At 48.3% G+C, this 21,595-nt stretch overlaps 2 protein-coding genes across 2 annotated transcripts in view; both read right to left on the bottom strand.

Annotated features, from left to right (window-relative positions):
- LOC119956244 (translation initiation factor IF-2-like) overlaps positions 1 to 5,960 on the bottom strand; it is a 110,444-nt gene extending 104,484 nt beyond the window's left edge. The window contains exon 1 of the mRNA XM_038783278.1: positions 5,730 to 5,960. Coding sequence (XP_038639206.1) covers positions 5,730 to 5,960 — 231 coding nt within the window. The remainder of the gene's footprint in view (positions 1 to 5,729) is intronic.
- Positions 5,961 to 13,998: 8,038 nt separating this feature from the next.
- Positions 13,999 to 21,595, bottom strand: part of tm9sf3 (transmembrane 9 superfamily member 3) — a 128,477-nt gene continuing 120,880 nt past the window's right edge. The window contains exons 14-15 of the mRNA XM_038782816.1: positions 18,680 to 18,756; positions 13,999 to 15,394 (exon numbers count right to left, since the gene is read on the bottom strand). Of these exons, the coding sequence (XP_038638744.1) occupies positions 15,327 to 15,394; positions 18,680 to 18,756 (145 nt within the window). The 3' untranslated portion in view covers positions 13,999 to 15,326. The remainder of the gene's footprint in view (positions 15,395 to 18,679; positions 18,757 to 21,595) is intronic.

Here is a 21,595-nt window from a genome sequence, read left to right as displayed (position 1 = left end):
ATCGCCACCCTCAACATCCAGGGCATAGAGCTCAGCGGCTTCCGCCTCTACGTCCTCCCCAACCTCTGCGCTCCCCATTCGCAAAGCGGACCGCCAGTACACCGCATTTGAAGCGGACGGCCGCCTTTACCATTTACTTAGGGTTCCCTTCGGCGTCACCAACGGGGTCTCGGTCTTCCAACAGGAGATGGACCGAATGGTTGATAGGTACGGACTGCGGGCCACTTTCCTGTACCTGGACTACGTCACCATCTGTGGCCACGACCAGCAGGACCACGACGCTAACCTTTTCAAATTCCCCCACACCGCCAAAGTCCTTAACCTAACCTACAACAAGGAGAAGTCCGTGTTCAGCACGGACCGATTGGCTATCCTCGGCTATGTGGTCCAGAACGGAGTTCTGGGGCCCGACCCCGATCGCCCCCTCATGGAACTCCCCCTTCCCTACTGCCCCAAGGCCCTCAAAAGATGCCTAGGGTTCTTTTCGTACTACGCCAAGTGGGTCCCAAACTATGCAGACAAGGCCCACCCACTCATTCACTCCACCGTTTTTCCCCTGACGGCCGAGGCTCACCAGGCTTTCAACCACATCAAGGCCGACATCGCCAAGGCCACGATGCACGCGGTCGACGAGTCCCTCCCCTTTCAGGTGGAGAGCGATGCATCAGACGTCGCTCTGGCTGCCACCCTCAACCAGGCGGGCAGGCCCGTGGCATTCTTTTCTCGCACCCTCCATGCCTCCGAAATTCGGCACTCCTCCGTCGAAAAGGAGGCCCGAGCCATCATAGAAGCTGTGCGGCATTGGAGGCATTACCTGGCCGGCAGGAGATTCACTCTCCTCACTGACCAACAGTCGGTTGCCTTCATGTTTAACAACACACAGCGGGGCAAGATCAAAAATGATAAAATCTTGAGGTGGAGGATCGAGCTCTCCACCTACAATTCCGAGATTTTGTATCGCCCCAGCAAGCTCACCGAACCCCCCGATGCCCTATCCCGAAGTACATGTGCCAAGTAGACCGACTCTGCACCCTGCACGACGATCTCTGTCACCCATAAATCACCTGCGTTTATCACTTTATAAAGACCCGCAACCTGCCCTACTCCATCGAGGAATTCAGGGCTATCACCAGAGACTGCCAGGTCTGCGCGGAGTGTAACCCGCACTTCTATCGGCCAGACCGTGCGCGTCTGTTGAAGGCCTCCCATCCCTTTGAGTGCCTCAGAATGGACTTCAAAGGGCCCCTCCCCTCCACAGACCGCAACACGTATTTTCTCAATGTGGACGACGAGTACTCGGGGTTCCCCTTTGCCATCCCATGGCCCCGACATGACGTCTGCCACTGTCATCAAAGCCCTTAAAACCATCTTCGCTTTGTCGTTTAGTTTCCCCGGTCATGCGAGAGTACCTTTAAGAAATGGATGTTTAAGCAATGTACCGTTAAGAAATGAAGCAGCTCCTATTACTGAAGTGATGTCAGAGGGTGGGGGGAGCTGAGCTGAGCTCACTTCTGCTTTTTGGGAGTTTTAGTTTCAGTTTGAGGAAAAGAGCTTGGGTGTGTCTGTGTTTGCAGTGAGCTGGATCTGCTGTGATCTCTGCCAGGAAAGACTATCTCTGAATCATTTGGGTGATTTAAACTCATAATGTCTCTAATCTGATGTGTTTCTGTTTAAGGTTTTGGAGGTTTGAAGGAATATTTAGTGTTGTATTATTTTCGGGGTTATCTTTGAAGGGGTGTTAAGGGATTCAATGTTTATTTAAAAAAGTTAAGTTGAATTCATGGAATAAACATTGTTTTGTGTTTAAAAACTCACTTGTCCATAATTGTAATACCATACCTGGAGAACGAGCCGTGTGCTTCAAAAGCAACAATACATTAAAGGGAGTTGGTTGAACTCCATTGGAAAATGTCGCTCCCATAACACCCCGCCCGCCTACGTCCACAGCGACAGGGGATCCTCATTCATGAGCGATGAGCTGCGCCAGTACCTGTTCAACAGGGGCATTGCCTCGAGCAGGACAACCAAGTAGAACCCCCGGGGAAACGGGAAGGTGGAGCCGGAGAATGGGACGGTCTGGAAGGCCGTCCTGCTGGCCCTACGGTCCAGAAATCACCCGGCCTCCTGCTGGCAGGAGGTCCTCCCTGACGCCCTTCTCTCCATTCGATCGCTCCTGTGTACTGCGACTAACGAAACCCCCCCATGAACGTCTCTTTGCCTTCCCTAGGAAGTCCACCTCTGGGGTTTCACTCCCAATATGGCTGGCAGCTCCAGCACCCGTTCTCCTCCGTAAACACGTGCGGCTACACAAGGCGGACCTGTTGGTTGAGAGTGTACAGCTACTCCACGTGAACCCGCAGTACGCCTACGCAGCGTACCCCGATGGCCGCCAAGACACAGTCTCCCTTCGGGACCTGGCACCAGCTGGGTCCCCGACCCCCACCCGCCCTGGCGCCACCCTTATTCCCCCCAGCAACCTCACCACTGCCCCTATTCCAGGACGATCCGTCCTCCCCTTTGTCCCACCCCGGGATGATGATGAGGCCGACACGCACCCGGAGTCACCGACGACCGAGTCGACGCCTGCATCACCATCGGGACTGCGGCACTCACAACGACGGATCAAGGCGCCCGATCATCTAAATTTGTAACCTCTGCTGAAAGTTTAATGACAACCTGTATGTAAATAGTTCTCCACCACCCCCGCCGGACTCATTTTTAACAGGGGGTGAATGTGGTAGTCACCACTGTTGTATTATATTGTATATACTGCACTGCATACGAGGGTATTACGGTAAGGCCTCTGTACTACAGGTATGAGGGTAGATCCCTGCCTGCTGGCTCCGCCCAGTAGGCGGAGTATAAATGTGTGTGCTCACCGAGCTGCAGCCATTTCAGCAGCAGCTGTAGGAGGCTGCACATCTCTGTGTAATAAAGCCTCAATTACTCTCTACTCTCCTCTCGTCGTAATTGATAGTGCATCAGGTTAAAACCAATTAACCAATAAAAATACATCAAATAAACTAAGGGGCAAATTAAAGGGACAGTCCCTTAAAGGAAAACAGCCTTAAACAAGAAACAAATGTGGTTCAGAGGGCTGACAAGGCATCCCCGTCACTGCGGTTCCCAGTGAGCACGGAGAGCCTAAATTGTGCAGGTGGACTCCACGAGCTCCCTCTCTCTCTCCCTCTGCCGTGCGGTCAGCACGGTAGCACAGTGGTTAGCACAGTTGCTTCAAAGCTGCAGGGTCCCAGGTTTGATTCCCCGCTGGGTCACTGTCTGTGCGGAGTCTGCACGTTCTCCCAGTGTCTGCGTGGGTTTCCTCCGGGTGCTCCGTTTTCCTCCCACAGTCCAAAGATGTGCGGGTTAGGTGGATCGGCCATGATAAATTGTCCTCAGTGTCCCAATAGGTTAAGTGGGGTTGCTGAATTGCGGGGATAGGGTGGAAGTCTGGGCTTGGATGGGGTGCTGTTTCCAGGAGCTGGTGTAGACCCAATGGGCCGAATGGCCTCCTTCTGCACTGTAAATTCTATGATTCTATGACACTCTGACGCAAATGTAGCCGGGGTAGAGGGGAAGGCTGTCAGGTTGGACGGCCCCTTTGTTGTCTGCTGCCTGGAGCTGTCGATGCTGAGTTTGGCCAGTCCAAGGAGCATGTTCATGAGATGCCCCCCCCTCCCCCTCCCCCCCGACTCCCCCAGATCAGGAGGGTGGGGCTGAAGTGCAAGCAACACTGCACTAAATAACTGGGCAGGGCAGGCATCTTGGGAGTCTATGAACCAATGCAGTCTCCGGTTCTATGGGAATGATGTTGCAGCACCAACCATCCCAGGTCATCGGGTGTAAGGGGGAGGCCTCCTCCATGGAGGGGGCTCCGGTGGGGACCTGCATCGCCAGGTAGCAACAAGGTGCGCCAAGGTGTGACTGGGTGACGGGCGAGGTTAAGGAAGTGAAGGGTGTGCAGTGTGAAAGGGCACAGTTCCCGAGGGAGGGGGGGGTCGGGCTTTGGGGTCAATGCAAAATTCCGCCTGAGCAGGGACTCGGAAGGAAGTCCACTGCACACCTGCACCACCTCGACACTACGAGTGCCATCAGGTCAGGGCATGAATGTTGTGAGGTCATGGGTGGCATTGGTTCTGAGATGGAGACCCACCATTGTGCGTGGCGCCAACCCTTGGGGTATCATAGCAACATATAATCTTAATGAGTGTCCCAAGTAGGCTTACATTAACGCTGCAATGAAGTTACTGTGAAAAGCCCCTAGTTGCCACACTCCGGTGCCTGTTCGGGTACACAGAGGGAGAATTCAGAATGTCCAATTCACCTAACAGCACGTTGTTCGGGACTTGTGGGAGGAAACCGGAGCACCCGGAGGAAACCCACGCAGACACGGTGAGAACGGGCAGACTCGGCACAGACAGTGACCCAAGCCGGGAATCGAACCTGGGTCCCTGGCGCTGTGAAGCAACAGTGCTAACCGTGCCGCCCTCTCCAGCCCACTCTTCCACCACCAAGCACATCCCCGATCCTGGTCACCATGGCAGCAACATCCCACCTCTCCACCAGCCAGGTTGGTGGAGGTGCAGATTTCTGACCAGGTGCTCACTGGCGACAGCCACTACTCCAGACGGGCGGGAGCTATGGCGCGAGGCAACCATATTCCAGACATTGAGCAAGTGGTGGTAAAATATCAGGCAGCGTCAGCAAGGAGTAACGAAGGCCCCTCGGGTCTATGAACAGGAGCTGCACGTCATATTTCAGGCTGTGTTCCTGGTGACAAAGGTATGTCGCCAGGGGACACCATCTAGGAGGGGGCTTTATGTCGCAATATTGCAGCAGGGTCTAAAGTTGGAAGGTCACCACCAGGGTGCAAAGGCACACTCGTGCCTGACCACCCTCCAAGAAGGAGATTCAGAACCTCAGCAGTGACGCTGTGCAGTCTCTTGTCCCAGGAGAGGTGAACAAACATTCTCTGGATTTCTGTGACAAAGACAGAGGGGGGTGGCCAAAGTGACCAGCCGGTACCACAGCATGGTACAGCACGGCATGGAGGCGGTCATCTGGTTTATGACCAGAACCAGACCTAACAGACGAGAGGTGACCTTGGCCTCCAGCCAGTTAGCCGGCCTGGATTCCCCAGCCTGGCAAAGCTGTGATCCCGCTCTCGGTGAAAGGTCTGAGCTCCTCCGCGGGGGGGGGGGGGTATAGAACATAGAACAGTACAGCACAGAACAGGCCCTTCGGCCCTCAATGTTGTGCCGAGCAATGATCACCCTACTCAAACCCACGTATCCACCCTATACCCGTAACCCAACAACCCCCTCCCCTTAACCTTACTTTTATTAGGACACTACAGGTAATTTATCATGGCCAATCCACCTAACCCGCACATCTTTGGACTGTGGGAGGAAACCGGAGCATCCGGAGGAAACCCACGCACACACGGGGAGGACGTGCAGACTCCGCACAGACAGTGACCCAGCCGGGAATCGAACCTGGGACCCTGGAGCTGTGAAGCATTTATGCTAACCACCATGCTACCCTGCTGCCCCGATCCTGGTCACCATGGCAGCAACATCCCACCTCTCCACCAGTCAGGTTGGTGGAGGTGCAGATTTCTGACCAGGTGCTCCCTGGCGACAGCCACTACTCCAGACGGGCGGGAGCTATGGCGCGAGGCAACCATATTCCAGACATTGAGCAAGTGTTGGTAAAATATCAGGATTTGCCACGGATCGACCAGGAGTCCAGAACACTTGGCCCTGTTGATCCTGGCAGAGGATGGAGTAGAACACACTCCACATCTTCCGCAGGTCATCAGGGTCCCTGAACGTGAGGAGCATGTCTTCAGCGTAGGCCAGGCCCGTGCAGACAATCTCCTCCTCAAGAGGCTCAGATGGAATATAGTTGGCCAGACACGGAACAGCTCTGAAACACACACGCCTGCAGCAAGCAGCCATTCCGTAAACATTCAGCTGTCATACAGCTCTCTGTTCAGTGGACATCCTCTGCATATATCTCTTTACAGATACCCGGCACACTGGGCTAATCGCTGGCTTTGAAAGCAGACCAAGGCAGGCCAGCAGCACGGTTCGATTCCCGTACCAGCCTCCCCGGACAGGCGCCGGAATGTGGCGACTAGGGGCTTTTCACAGTAACTTCATTGAAGTCTACTCGTGTCAATAAGCGATTTTCATTTCATTTCAAATGACCCCAGACTCCTCTATCCCACAGCAAATTCTCCTTTTCAAGCGAATATCACCACATCAAAAGGAAATAAATTTTCAGCTTTTTTGTACGTAATGACTCTAATAACCTTCAAAGACACCCAGTTATTAATCTAACTTTAATAAAAGACCCCAGGCAGCGATAGCTATGCAGAACTGTATTTTACATTAAAAACACACAATTTCTTGAAGTTTCTGTTTATTGACGCCTTTTGTAAATTATCTGAGCAATCAGGAATTTTACAAAATGCAAGGGGCCTATTTCTGACAACAAACCAAATTCAAAATGCCCCAAACTAGAAAAAAACTCCTCGTCAAGTTAATAACCGTTGAATAGTTTAACTGAAATCTCGATTATTGTAAAACACGATCAGAATTCTAGGTCATCCTTAGCCCGTCTCAGGGTGGTAGTTTAAAACGCTGGATTGAAAGATTCCATTTGATCTAATTAGTGGCATTTTTAAGATGAAACAGCAAAGCTCGGGGATGAAAACTTGTTCCCGGGATTCGGGAGCCTCTCAAATCTGGACCTAATCTGGGACAGGCTCAGTTCAATGGGGTTGGAATGGGAATCCCCTTCCAGGATTTCCGATCAATGCCCATCTCAGTGGACACACAATGAGGCCAGGCTCCAGCCAGAGTTTGAAAGCTCTTCCGGAACAAAACCGTTCGTGACCGAGCACCAGCCCCGAGCACTGCTGGTATCAACCAGCACAAACCTGCCAGGAGCAGCAGGGTAGCATTGTGGATAGCACAAATGCTTCACAGCGCCAGGGTCTCAGGTTTGATTCCGGCTTGGGTCACTGTCTGTGTGGAGTCTGCACGTCCTCCCCGTGTGTGCGTGGGTTTCCTCCGGGTGCTCCGGTTTCCTCCCACAGTCCAAAGATGTGCGGGTTAGGTGGATTGGCCATGCTAAATTGCCCTCGGGGTCCAAATTGCCCCTTAGTGTTGGGTGGGGTTTCTGGGTTATGGGGATAGGGTGGAGGTATTGGCTTGGGTAGGTGCTCTTTCCAAGAGCCAGTGCAGATTCGATGGGCCGAATGGCCTCCTTCTGCACTGTAATTTCTATAAGGAGAGACTATGGCAAGTGCCACCTGTAGATGGACACCCGTCACCTCAACCCCAACTCACTGGAACAGTAACACCCAGCAAATGTGTGCCGTGCCCCCCACCCCCCTCCCCTCTCCCAGGTACCACCTTCATCTCTTCCAGAGACACCACCGCATCGCCTTCAGTTAACAAACCTGGAACACGTTGCCAGGGGAGGTTGTGGAAGCAGATAAATTAACGGTGTCCAAAAGGCATCTTGACAAATACATGGATAGGATGGGTATAGAGGGATACAGCACAAGGAAGGGCTGAGAGTTTGGCCAAGGTTGGTATCATGACCGGTACAGGCTTGGAGGACCGAAGGGCCTGTTCCTGTGCTGTATTGTTCTTTGAATATTATCAACTGGGTGGGCACCAACTCAGCAACCACAACTGACATTTCACAGAGCCTTGGATTTAATAAAAACATCCTAAAGGTCCTTCACAGGTAGATTGTGAAACAACGTTCGACACCGAACCACACAAGATCATCTTTGGTCAGGTGACCAAGAGAGAGGCGGAGGAAGGGAATTCCTGAACGTAGGGCCCGAGGCAATGAAGACACATCCACCAAATGCTGGAGAAATTATAATTGGGGATGCAAGAGCAGCCCGGCGACACAGTGGTTAGCACTGCTGCCTCTCAGCGCCAGGGACCCGGGTTCAATTCCGGCTTCGGGAGACTGTCTGTGTGGAGTCTGCACTTTCTCCCCGCGTCTGCATGGGTTTCCTCCCAGTCCAAAGAAGTGCAGGTTAGGTGGATTGGCCCTTAGTGTCCAAAAGGATAGATGGGGTTACGGAGATAGGTCGGGGCGTGTGTCTGGGTTGGGTGCTCCTTCGGATGGTTAGTGCAAACTCGATGGGCCAAATGACCTCCTTCTGCACTGTAGAGATTTTACTCTTCTAATGAAGAGGCTGGCATTAGAGGAGTGTGGGCATCTCAGAGGGCTGTAGAGTTGGAAGGGATTATTGGGGGCCAAGCACTGGCATGTAATCGTGAATGGGACTTACTGCGAGTTAGAACACAGGCAGCTGTTTGCATGGTCTCAGGTGGAGGATAATATGGAGGAGTCAAATCAGGGGCGTGTTAGAATTGTCAAGTCTAGAGGCAACGAAGACCAGGATCAAGGATTTCCCAGCAGGTGAGTTGAGGTGAGGGTGGAGATGTTCTGCTTTACAGAGACGGCCGGTACAAATACGTGGGCAGCATTTCATCTTGGAGTCAAGTATGACATCAATTGTGATCGGTCTGGGTGAAACTCAGACGGTTACCAAGGAGACGGATGGAATTAGTGACAAGACAATGGAGTTTGTGGTGAGGCCCAAAAACAATGGCCCCAGTCTTCCCAATGTTCAATTGGACGGAATGTCTGCTCATCCGGAACTGGATATCGGACAAGCAACCTGACAATATGGAGACGGTGTTGAGGGAGGTGGTGGTGAGGTAGACCTGGGCCAACATGTGGAAACTGGCATGACATTTTCAGGTGATGTCATCGAGTGGCAGCATGTGGGTGTGAAATAGAAGGCGCGGAGAGGCACCTTGAAGGGGGGGGGGGGGGGGGGGGGGGGGGGAATCAGAAGTAACGGTGAAGGAGTGGGAAAAGGTTCTCTGGCTGCCAATGCATCTGGAGATGAAGATGGGTTTGAGGAGGACGGTGTGATTAACTATGCCAAAAGCTGCACAGATCGAGAAGGCTGAAGACCGTTGTCAGAGTGGCAGCGCAAGTCATTTGTCACTTTGATCAGAGCTGCTTCAGTATAGTGGCCAGGGTGAAGGCTAAAGTGCGGGGATTCCAACATAGAGTTACACAGAAAACATAGAAAAATACAGCACAGAACAGGCCCTTCGGCCCACGATGTTGTGCCGGACTTTTGTCCTAGATTAACAAATTAATCTACACCCCATCATTCTACCGTAATCCATGTACCTATTCAATAGCTGCTTGAAGGTCCCTAATGTTTCCGACTCAACTACTTCCACAGGCAGTGCATTCCATTCCAGTTCTGGAAACGATGGGCACGGATTTGAGAGGCAACATGTTCAAGGAGTTTGGGGAGGAAAGGGAGGTGGGGGATGGGATGGTAGTTTGGAGGGATGGTGAGGAAGAGGGGTGGTGACAGCAGATTTGAAGGAGAAAGGGACAGTCCCCAATCAGAAAACCAAGGGCTTTGTTTCTGAGGTGTGGTGTTGTTTGTGTTGCTAAATTCAGGATGGTTGACGTAGTGTTCACAAAGACCACCAAATTGCTTTAATTTGAACAAAGCTATGAATTTATTAACACGACTAATTTGGATTCAACACGTACTCCTAAAGAAGACACTTGATAATTAACATACTATATGCACTCATCAACTACCAATCCCTACACTATTATAAACTATGATCTGCTCTCACTCACACTATCTTTCCTTCAGTCTAGCTATCTCCTTCACTTCTCTCCCCCAAGGCTTAGCATCAATGTCTTATATACTTGTAACTCTAGTTCCCTCTAGTGGCTGATCTAGACATTTCATTAACCCTTGCAGTTCTTACATTTATGAAAATGAGTGAAGAGACATTCTGGAGGGAGAAGCTGAGAGGGGCAGTGAGCGCTGGGCCCCTGGCAGAGTACATAGGGTGAGTTGGACATTTGGGGGGGGGGGGGGGGGGGGGGGGGGGGGGGGGGGGGAGGATAGGCAAGATCTGCAAGTGAGTTGGCTGGGGGCAAATCGGAAATTCAGTTGTAAACCAGAGTCAGCCACAATCTGAGGACAATTAGTCGCTGGCAGATTACACAGGGCCAGTGTAAATCAGAATCTTTTTTTTTTAAAACACAAAGTTTTCTTTCTTCTATAACGGAAGAAGCGTGTTTGTAATGCATGTATTTTAAAGAGACATTAGTACAAAGGGGACTTTGTTGTAGATTCAGGTGATGTGTGAAAGTCATTACAGTCCCAGATGGCCATAGGCTGCTTTCCCCTTTGAGGGGGGAGAGCTGACTGGTGGTGGTTTAACCTGAGGGTCACCACACCTCAGGCGAGGGGAGAGGTTGAGAAGGTATTCATGAATACCCTCAGCCGGTACGGGAATCGAACCCACGCTGCTGGCCTTGCTCTGCATCATGAACCAGCCGTCCAGCCAACTGAGCTAAGCCTACCCCCAAGGTGATGCGTACAGTGCGTTAGAAAGCAGGGAATTCCCACCGAATCAGTCCTGGGTAAATCTGCAGGAATCCGTCAAGTTTGCAGCTGCCAGTTTAATGCACCAACAGCTGTTTGAACCAAACACTCCAGCAGAAAGGGAGAGAATTTTGAAATTAATATTGGTTCCATGTGTCACACACAAGAATCCTCTGCTGCTCTTAAAAGTTAGTATTGCCACAATCCGCCATTGCGTTTAAAAAAACAAAGACTTAAGTCTCAAGGCATAAAATAGTAAAACCGAGGGGATAAATGTTACACTCGCAGAGCTGGAGCATTAGATACAGCTTGGGCCATGTCCGTATAGAATGATATTGCTGTACATGTAGGTTATTGTAGTTGTGGCAATGTCTCTTTAAGAATCGATTGGTAATGGGTTGAAGGGTTATGGAAAACGGGAAGGATGCTGGATGAGATCAGCCATGATTGAATGGCGGAGCAGACTCAATGGCCCAAATGGTCTAATTCTGCTCCTGTATCTTATGAACTTATCAGAGATTGGACATTATCATAGAATTTAGGAGCAGCAGGAGGCCATTCGGCCCATCGAGTCTGCACCGGCTCTTGGAAAGAGCACCCTACCCAAGGTCAACACCTCCACCCTATCCCCATAACCCAGTAACTCCACCCAACACCAAGGGCAATTTTGGACACTAAGGGCAATTTATCATGGCCAATCCACCTAACCTGCACATCTTGAGGAGGAAACCGAAGCACCCGGAGGAAACCCACACACACACGGGGAGGATGTGCAGACTCCGCACAGACAGTGACCCAAGCCGGGAATCGAACCTGGGACCCTGGAGCTGTGAAGCGATTGTGCTATCCACAATGCTACCGTGCTGCCCTTAAAAAAAACATGTGTGATATCATCAACTACTTTGTGGAATTTCTGCCCTTAAGCTAGTCGCAACCTCGGTGCTGTGAAAGTCAATTTAATAAACCTCTGTTAATGTTGCATTCAATCCACATTCTATTTATTTTGTATTGATCTAAAGATACAACAGGTGTCAGTACATTGGGAACCGGCAGCAGAGACTCATCAGGAGCTTAAGAGCTGAAGATATAACTTATTTAGGAGCAGCAAGGTTAAGCGATGGCCTGATATAAGTACCAAGTTTATAACAGGGAACATGCTCCTCCTGCTCCCATGAAATCTAATCCACTTTTTGGCTTACTTCACATGTCCCTTAATGTGCCACCCAGTCCAAACTCACTCCCCAAAGTCTTTGTGCAGGGAGGCAGTGGTATTGTAACTGGGCTAGTAACCCGGAGACCCCGCGTAACGCTCTGGAGACCCTGGTTTGTATCCCGTGGCAGATGGTGAAATTTGAATTCAATAAAAGTCTGCCCCATTTCCCAAAGATTCGCTCCTGACATCTCTCCACCTCATTTTCCTCCTTGAAGTCACGGAATTAAAGCTATCTCTTTGACCAAGTTGGCCAATGTGCTGAGTTGGTGCAGAGGGCGCCCCCAGTCTCAATGCGTTGGTAGCCATCTACCTTTGGGCAGTTTGACCCTGGCTGTGGTCAGTCAATCCTACCCTTGGCTAAGGTGCAGCAGAATGCATCGACAGTACGTGAGGCTCATGTTTTGAGCTTGAGCTCTCTCCTTCAACTCAATTTCCTCACTTTTCAGCTCCTAGGTCGCCGTGTGCAAGGTGAAGCATTTTGGAGGATCAAATCTAGGTTTGAATTATATTGTCAATGGCAGACCCTTAGGAACATTAACGGAGGGATCAGGGCATGAAGATCCACATTTCCCTAAAAGTGGCAACACAGTGGCCAAGGTGATTAAGAAGGCATATGGCATGCTTGCCTTCATCAGCCGGGGGATTGAGTATAATAATCTTTTATCGTCACAAGTGTGAAGTTAGTGTGAAAAGCCCCTAGTCGCCACATTCCAGCACCTGTTCAGGGCTGGTACGGGAATTGAACCCGCGCTGCTGGCCTTGTTCTGCATTACAAACCAGCTGTCTAGCCCACTGAGCTAAACTTGGGAAACCACATTGCAGCTAGATTAAACCCGGAATATTAGGCCGCATTATCAGAAGTATGTGGAAGCTTTGGAGAGTGCAAAGAAGGTTCACCAGGATACTGCCTGGTCTCAAGGGCTGTGAGGAAAGGTTGAATAAACTAGAATTGTTTCCACTGGAAAGATAGAGGCTGAGGGGAGACCTTATAGAAGTATACAAAATTCTGAGGGGCACAGACAGGGTAAGGTCAGCTGCTGCTTCCAGCCACCTGCTAATTCCACCCCCATTCCCCATCCAGGGTCAAGACAGACAAACAGCTGGCGCTGAAAATTCTCCGCTGGCTGCAAAATCCAGGTCAATATTTTCTAAAAGGCTCATGGATTCTCCCTCACAATGTCTCCAGGCTCGTTGACCTTTCCCCCAACTCTGATCATCAAAATCAAATAGCATGGAAGGAGGCCACAAATGGTTAGCTATTTGGACAAGCTATCCAACTCATCTCACATCCCCAACTCTTTCCCCTTCATGTTTTAACAAATTGTCCTTTGAAAGTTACTATAGGGCAGCACATACCAGGTCGTAACTTGCCACATAAAAGGTTCTCATCTGAAATCTGTGCCCCCTGCTCACCGACTCTCTCGCTGGTTTAAACAGTTTCTCCCTATTCACTCCTATCAAAAGGCGTCTGACTTTGAGCAGCCCCCTTCAATCTCTTCAGTCGTTTCGATTTTGAGGAACAGAAAACTTGAAGGGGAACTCCCAGGTTGTAAATAGACACTTTTAAAAAGAAGAAAATGGAAACAACAGTATTTTAGAATATCTACAGGCTAATCCCATACTGGAGATTTATAACAATAATCTTTAGTGTCACAAGTAGGCTTACATTAACACTGCAATGAAGTTACTGTGAAAAGCCCCTAGTCTCCACATTCCGGCGCCTGTTCGGGTACACAGAGGGAGAATTCAGAACGTCCAATTCACCTAACAGCACGTCTTTAGGGACTTGTGGGAGGAAACCGGAGCACCCGGAGGAAACCCACGCAGAGATGGGGAGAACATACAGACTCCGCACAGACAGTGACCCAATCCGGGAATTGAACCCGGGTTCCTGGAGCTGTGAAGCACTGTGATACCGTGCTGCCCATATTGGATATAGTTAGACATAGAAATCCCTACAGTGCAGAAGGCCATTCGACTCATCGAGTCTGCACCGAGTAGGCCCACTGCCGTGCCATAACCACCTAACCTACACATCTTTGAACACGATGGGGCAATTTGAGCATGGCCAAACCATTGACCATGCACACCGTTGGACTGTGGGAGGAAACCAGAGCACCCGGAGGAAACCTCCCGTTTTCTTCCCTTTTTTTGTCTCGAGAACGTGTCCGCCTCTCCAGACACCAGGATGCTGTCCAGCCATCCCACTAATGGTTCAGATTCACATCCACCCCAAGCTTCCCTTTCGGATGACGCAGTTTTTGCGCTGCACGCGCCAAGTGTTTCGTCTGAAAAACGACGGAGGTTCTTATGTCTGAAAAGTTTTTTTTATTTTGTTTTCATTACCCCTGAACATTCCGTCAAGCCGTTAACGCTCCAGATCGGTGCACGTGTTGAGTGCTCAGGTAAGATTAACAAAATCTTAGATTCTAAATTACAATTTTGTTGAGCCTTCAGAGACAGAATTGGAAAAATACTAAAGAAGTCAGAGTAACATCCACACATATAATGGAGATCCCATTTTCATGCAATGGCAGGCGAGATGTAAAAAGCCACCCAAAAATTGTCACACATTTATACACCAAATTAATTTGTTATCAGAAAAAGTACTATGTAATAAATCTGTACATCCAAATAAATTTGGGTTCTACGCCTAAAGTTACATTATAAGGTTATATACATTTATTACCCCTTTCATATTATCTTAAGTAAAGCCTTCATTCCCACCGCAACGTAAAACAAGACCAAGCTGCAAGACTAACTCTTGGAGAGGAGAAAAAAATAAAAGAAAATCAGTTTATACGCCCAATTAAAATATTTCACTTAGCGCTTTCTAATAAAAACCGCCAACCGATTATCAGCCTTTCGAACAGTATACTCTCGGGGGGGGGGGGGGGGGGGGGGAGGGGTTTTTGTACGCTAACTACTGTGAAGTTCAGTGCAGATGATCATCTCTGTCCTTAAGTCTTCACCCTTTGGTTGGCCCGAGAGAACTAATTTATAACTTCTATCTCAGAGGTGACATACAAGATACAGAAATTGAGTTGGTCCAATTGCAATCGCGAATGACGTTTCCTCCAATGACTGAAGATCGTATCTAAACTGTGTCAGATTTACAAATTAAAATAAATGCAATAAGCTCCCATGGATAAAGTACAAAAACATAGCAGGTGTTTGAGCAACAGTCACAAAGAACGCTCAGCTTTTCTACAGCTACCTTCCTGATGTGTTTGGAAAGGTAACTGTCTCAGAATGGAGGCTCAAATAATTTTTAACTGGTCGGATTTTTCCCTCCTCAATGGGACAAATGATATCAAATAAACTGTGTGTCCTCTTCATTGAAGAGAGCTAGTCTATTCTTCATTAATAAGCTATGTTTTATGTGGGAAGATTAGCACTGTATTGTAGTAATGCTTACTGCATACAATCCAAGCATTTTGCTGAACAGTTGGTTAAAGCAGTCAATATGAGCTCAGGATCAAAGGAAACGGATGTCGCTTTAAGCTTCCAAGAATGGAACCCACACTTTAACCCAGTGTTAACCCAATGTCTCCTTGCAGTTTAAACTGTGCAAGTTCCAGCCGAATGAATAAAAAGCTGCAAGTGATCCTCAGCTCCCTGGGTCGCTGGCCTTTGTTAGTCAATTTTCACATTGGTGTAGATCTTTCGGACAAAGGCACTTGTTCCCATGTAACCAACAGCACCTGGAAATAAAGAACAACTTTGTTACAGGGTGAGCGGATACAGAACTTATTGGTAAGATCTAGTGAAGGGTTAACCTTCATATGCCTGCACACTCCTACATGCAGGCATGCTAACAATCAGTGTGCATCAAGTCCCTGATCTTGGCGGACTGGGAGAGGAGGAGAGCTAGTGTTTCCCTCTTCTGATTCATATTCACCGACTCCACACCAGAATAGGATGCATCCACAGGGAGCGTATGCTCTGTGGGTTATGAGCGCAGGTTCAAATATAGCTAGCACTCCTTGCCCAAGTACACTCGCACAAAGTGTTTGGTGAACACCAGCAAGTTAACCTTTAGATGGTGAGCAGGACAAAAGAGAGGCTGCAGTTTTAATTTCGCTTTGCTACTTGCCTACCGATACCAGTCACCTATGCCAGTAGGCTGGCCAAGCTCATGTATCATTTTCAGCAGAAGCTGGAGTAAGCCATTTGAGTCATACCAGCGTTTCAATTATAACATGCAGTTTCCATGGCTTCCTTCTGCACTGTATGTTCGATGTTCTAGGATATATTTACAAGTCAGGATGGTGAGTAGCTTGGATGGGATCTTTCAAGGAGTGATGTTCCCAGGTATCTGCTGCGCCTGTCATTCTAGATAGTAGCGATCGTGGGTTTGGAAGGTGCTGCCTAAGGAGCCTTGGTGAGTTACTGCAGTGCATCGTGTAGATGGTACACACGGCTGCCACTGTGCGTAGATGGTGGAGGGAGTGAAGGTTTATAGAATTATAGATCATAGAATTTACAGTGCAGGAGGCCATTCGGCCCATCGAGTCTGCACCGGCTCTTGGAAAGAGCACCCTACCCAAGGTCCACACCTCCACCCTATCCCCATAACCCAGTAACCCCACCCAACACTAAGGGCAATTTTGGACACTAAGGGCAATTTAGCCTGGCCAATCCACCTAACCTGCACATCTTTGGACTGTGGGAGGAAACCGGAGCACCCGGAGGAAACCCACGCACACACGGGGAGGACGTGCAGACTCCGCACAGACAGTGACCCAAGCCGGGAATCGAACCTGGGACCCTGGAGCTGTGAAGCAATTGTGCTATCCACAATGCTACCGTGCTGCCCTTTTGTGGATGGGATGCCAATCAAGTGGGGCTGCTTTGTCCTGGGTCGTGTTACGATTCTCAGCATCTGACCTGTTCCTATCGCCACACTATTAATATGGCTAGTCCAGTTCAGTTTCTGGTCAATGGTAACCCCGAGGATGTCGACAGTGAGGAACGCACCGATGATAATGTCACAGAATGTAAAGAGATGGTTAGATTTGCATTCGTCGGAGATGGGCAATGCCTGGCCCTTCAGCCTATCGTGGCCGCACCGGCCATCAAGCACCTATTTTATAGATAGTGGCTTTGTTTCCAGTGGAACTGAGATGGCCTGGAGATTTAATTCCACTTTTGAAAATAATGCAAGGTTTTATGAAAGTAATACAGAATGACCATTCCCTCTGTGGGAAGCCATTGATAAAGGGGCTCAGGAACAGCTTCTTCATCCAGAAGCTTTGTTGCAACACGTGCTGCATGGAGTGGTTGATGCAGCGATGATGGACGTAGAGGTAGTTACAGGGCTGTAGAAAGAGAAGAAACTGTGGCTTTACTCCTGCAAAGAGTCAACACTAATAGGTTGAATGGCCTTTCTTTAGCTGTAGGCATCTTTGTACATCTCATAGCCCTCCCCATGCCTTTAGGCTGAACAGAGCTTCCAGTCATTGTACAGAACATTTTTACATAGGTTTTCAGTCCGATACTTTGAAATGCTTAATTGCCCCATAAAAAATGGATTTATATTGCTCCTTTCAAAGCTTCAGGACGTCCCATAATAGAGCCAATTAAGAACTTCTTTTTGAAGTGTAATTGCTGTTGTAATATAGGAAAATGGAGTTAATTGATGCCTTGGGCTCCCACAAACTGCAATGGCAAGGATAACATGCTCAGTGTTATTTGAAGGATAGATACCGGCCAGGTCACTGGGTAGAACTCCTCTCCTAATATTTCACCTGACAGTGCAGACACTGCCTCGAAGCTGGTTTAACATCTGATCCGAAAGGTGGCACCTTTAACAATGCAGCACCCCCTCTACTGCAGTGTAATGTCAACCTGGTCTACGCAATCTGGAGTGAGACTCGAATGTATGACCCTCTGATTCAGAAGTGAGATTGCTGCCAACCGAGCTATAGCTGACACATCAAAAGCACAGCAAACTTTTAATGTTGTTCCCTCAATTTCCACCTCTTCTACTGAAGGTGCCAGCTTTGTGTTTAGGTGAAGACAGGCCCACTTCAGCGTGCGAGCAAGACCGGGCATTTGATGTCAGCAGGTTAGTTAACTATGATCAGCGTTAGTATGCAGTCTCAACCTGCCATCACCGATATGCCCATTCCGCTGTTTCAATTGTTCATTAAATGCCTTACTTCAAAAGGAGGTTGCTGAGGCCAGATATGGATACAGAGATTAATAAATGATTCTTAGAACAAAGAGCACATAAACCTGGACACTTTTCATTAGAAACAGGAAGCAGAGACCTATTCAGCTTGTAAGAAAATGTCTAATAAACATCTGCAGCAGATAAGTAGGGGTATGGGACAGAATGGGGCTAGTTTTCTATTTTGGCACAGGTACAATACATCGAGGTCTGATAGACCCGTAACAAATTATTCGTAAGAAAAAGTATCTCCACCTCACAAACTGACTTAATGTGAAGAGAATCATAGAATCCCGACAGTGCAGAAAGAGGACTTTCGGCCTATCGGCCCAACTCCACCCTATACGCATAACCTAACCTGCACATCCTTGGGCTGTGGGAGGAAACCGGAGCACCCGGAGGAAACCCACGCAGACACGGGGAGAAAGTGCAAACTCCACACAGACAGTCACCCGAGGCTGGAATTGAATCCGGGTCGCTGGCGCTAACATCAGTATCATCAGTGCTAACCACTGTGCCGCCGAATAAAGTGCCGCTTCAGAATTAGGGAAAGTGTTGCTAAGTACTTTGTGCCCGTCCCACATATAGAAATGTTTTATTACCAGATCTGGAATATTTACTAAAGCAAACCTTTGGACAATAATTCTGGATAGATTTGCGTTTTAATTCTGAACCAATGTAGCATCTAAACTGTTTTGCCATTAAATAAATTAAAGTGCCTGGCTAGGATTGGGTTTAAACTCGCAAATCTGGATTCATCATCCATCTGCCCTCTTTAATTTACACCCAACCAATGCATTTCTGTTCCACTTACCACACATGACCCCAAGTGCAGTGCTGAATACTGCCATGTATCCAAAGTAGAATGCTGTTTGAAACAGTCCGTACATTCTGTTGTGGGTAGAAAGTAAAAGATGTTAGGCCGCACATATGCAATATTGCAAGTCCGTATTACAATACCGGACCAGACCCCAATATTTTGTTTAATTTGTAAAGCTGCGAGGAAAGGATGCTTTGCTCCAGGAGTAACTCCCTGCACAAATAAGGATATGGTTTATTAAAACAAACTTTATTATTAGCGCAAGATTAAAATAATAACCCATTAAACAGAGACGTCTAACTGTTATCGTTTATACTCCACTCAAGCAAAATCTCTCTCAGGTCAAAATTGACTTTTAAATACCGCCGGCGATCCCAGTATTTACTTGCTTTATTGAGATGTCTTGGATTAACTGCTTTGAGGAAGAGAGATCCTTCAGGAACCAGCTTGCAGATTCTTGCCCGTGTCAAACGACTGTTTAACGTCCTGACATTGGGCAAAAAGCTGCAAGGCCTGTTCACATCCCCAGTCGAAAATGCTTTTTCCCAGAAACTGAAATTCAACATCCGACTGCTTCAGTCCCTGTCTCCTCCCATTAACTGCATCATACTGAGCTAAACTATCTCTAATTATCTATTCCCCAGAGAACTTTCTTTATATAAACAAAATTCCATTCGCCCTTACTTTACAATGCTTTAATTGCACCTCTGTAGCCAAAGTATCTGCCTTTAAACCAGGACTTTTAAAAACATGACCACAGCAGACACTTTTAACCCTTACTGCACCAACTACATATAATCCAATCTATCCAGAATTCCTACGTTTAGCACACCTGTCATTTTTTGGATCGCTTATACAATAGCGTTGAGGAATATTCCCATCCCGGCCACGCACAATGTTAGCAAATGGATTTGTATTGGATTTTTGTTTATTGTCACGTACAATATTGTCAAGGTACAGTGAAAAGTATTTTTCTGCGAGCAGCTTAATAGATAATTAAATACATGGAAAGAAAAGGAAATAAAAAGAAAATACAGAATAGGGTGATCATTGCTCGGCACAACATCGAGGGCCGAAGGGCCTGTTCTGTGCTGTACTGTTCTATGTTAATGCAGAGTAAGTCTCCATTTCACAGGAAACCCATTTCTACAGTAGCACAAGTTTATCATCTCCCACATAATTCAGCCTGTGCACAAAAGAAAACTCATATTTCAGAACCAAATTAGGAGCAATGTTGTCCATTAACTCCAAAGAGGAAAGTGCAAAAATCTCATTTAAGATTTAAGGGACATAGATAGGGTAGATAGGAAGGAACCTTTTCCCTTAGCGAAGGGGCCAAAAACCAGGGAGCGTAGATTTAAGGAAGGGGCAGAAGGTTTAGAGATGTGAGGAAAAAAGGTTTTCACCGAGAGGGTGGTGGGAATCTGGAACTCGCTGCCTGAAAGGGTGGTAGAGGCGGGAAACCTCGCAACTTTGAGTATTTAGCTGAGCATTTGAAATGCTACAGCATATAAGGCTACGGGCCCAATGCTGGAAACTGGGATCAGAGTAGATAGGAGCTTGATGCCGGCAGACACGATGGGCCAAAGGGCCTCTTTCCATGCTGTTTAAACGTTATGGCTCTATGAAATAGGGCCCTCACAACAGTAGTCGGTGATGTTGGGCTGTATTGGATTGAAACTCAGGTCCCACAGGATCGAAGGCCTGCAAACTTCACCCTGCCTCAGCTCATAAACATTACCATAACCTTCAACTGTGCCTGTGTTACCTTTAGACCTGACTGCAAACCTAGTCAGCCTCCCACCTTCTATCCTCTGTAAACCTGACGCAACCCAGGACTTTGACCGAACAAAGTCCCATTCAATCATGATCCAGCAACTATGGGAGCCGATGTTCAGGATGTCAAAGCGTGTAGTGAGGCAGTGGGGAAAGTAACACTGACAAAGGAGAGTACTTGCAGGCACGGAGATGGGTTGAAGTGTGTATACTTTAATGCAAGAAGCATTAGGAATAAGGTGGGTGAACTTAAGGCATGGATCGGTGCTTGGGACTACGATGTGGTGGTCATCACGGAAACTTGGATAGAAGAGGGGCAGAAATGGTTCTTGGGAGGTTCCTGGTTATAGATGTTTCAACAAGATTAGGGAGGGTGGTAAAAGAGTGTGGGGGGGGGTGGGGGTGGCATTGTTAATTAGAGATGGTATAACAGCTGCAGAAAGGCAGTTTGAGGAGGATCTGCCTACTGAGGTAGCATGGGTTGAAGTCAGAAAGAGCAGTCACCTTGTTGGGAGTTTTCTATAGGCCCCTCCAATAGGAGGGATTTGAAGTAACAGATTGGGAAACAGATTTTGGAAAGGTGCAAAAGTCACAGGGTAGTAGCCATGGGTGACTACAACTTCCCAAATATTGAGTGGAAACTCTTTTGATCAAATAGTTTGTATGGGGTGGTGTTTGTGCAGGGCGTCCAAGAAGCTTTTCTAATACAGTATGTAGATTGTTCGACCAGAGGGGAGGCCATATTGGATTTGGTACTTGGTAATGAACCAGGGCAAGTGATAGATTTGTTAGTGGGTGAGCATTTTGGAGATAGAACAAAGAAGAAAATTACAGCACAGGAACAGGCCCTTAGACCCTCCCAGCCTGCACCGATCCAGATCCTTCATCTAAACCTGTCGCCTATTTTCCAAGGATCTACTTCCCTCTGTTCCCCACCCGTTCATATACCTGTCTAGATGCATCTTAAATGATGCTATCATGCCCACCTCTACCACCTCCGCTGGCAAAGCGTTCCAGACACCCACCACCCTCTGCGTAAAAAACTTTCCATGCACATCTCCCTTAAACTTTCCTCCTATCACCTTGAAATCGTGACCCCTTGTAATTGACACCCCCACTCTTGGGAAAAAGCTT

The sequence above is a fragment of the Scyliorhinus canicula genome, chromosome 22, assembly GCF_902713615.1.
Source record: "Scyliorhinus canicula chromosome 22, sScyCan1.1, whole genome shotgun sequence".
Taxonomy (NCBI): domain Eukaryota; kingdom Metazoa; phylum Chordata; class Chondrichthyes; order Carcharhiniformes; family Scyliorhinidae; genus Scyliorhinus; species Scyliorhinus canicula.
This window is presented reverse-complemented; position numbering and strand designations above follow the sequence as displayed.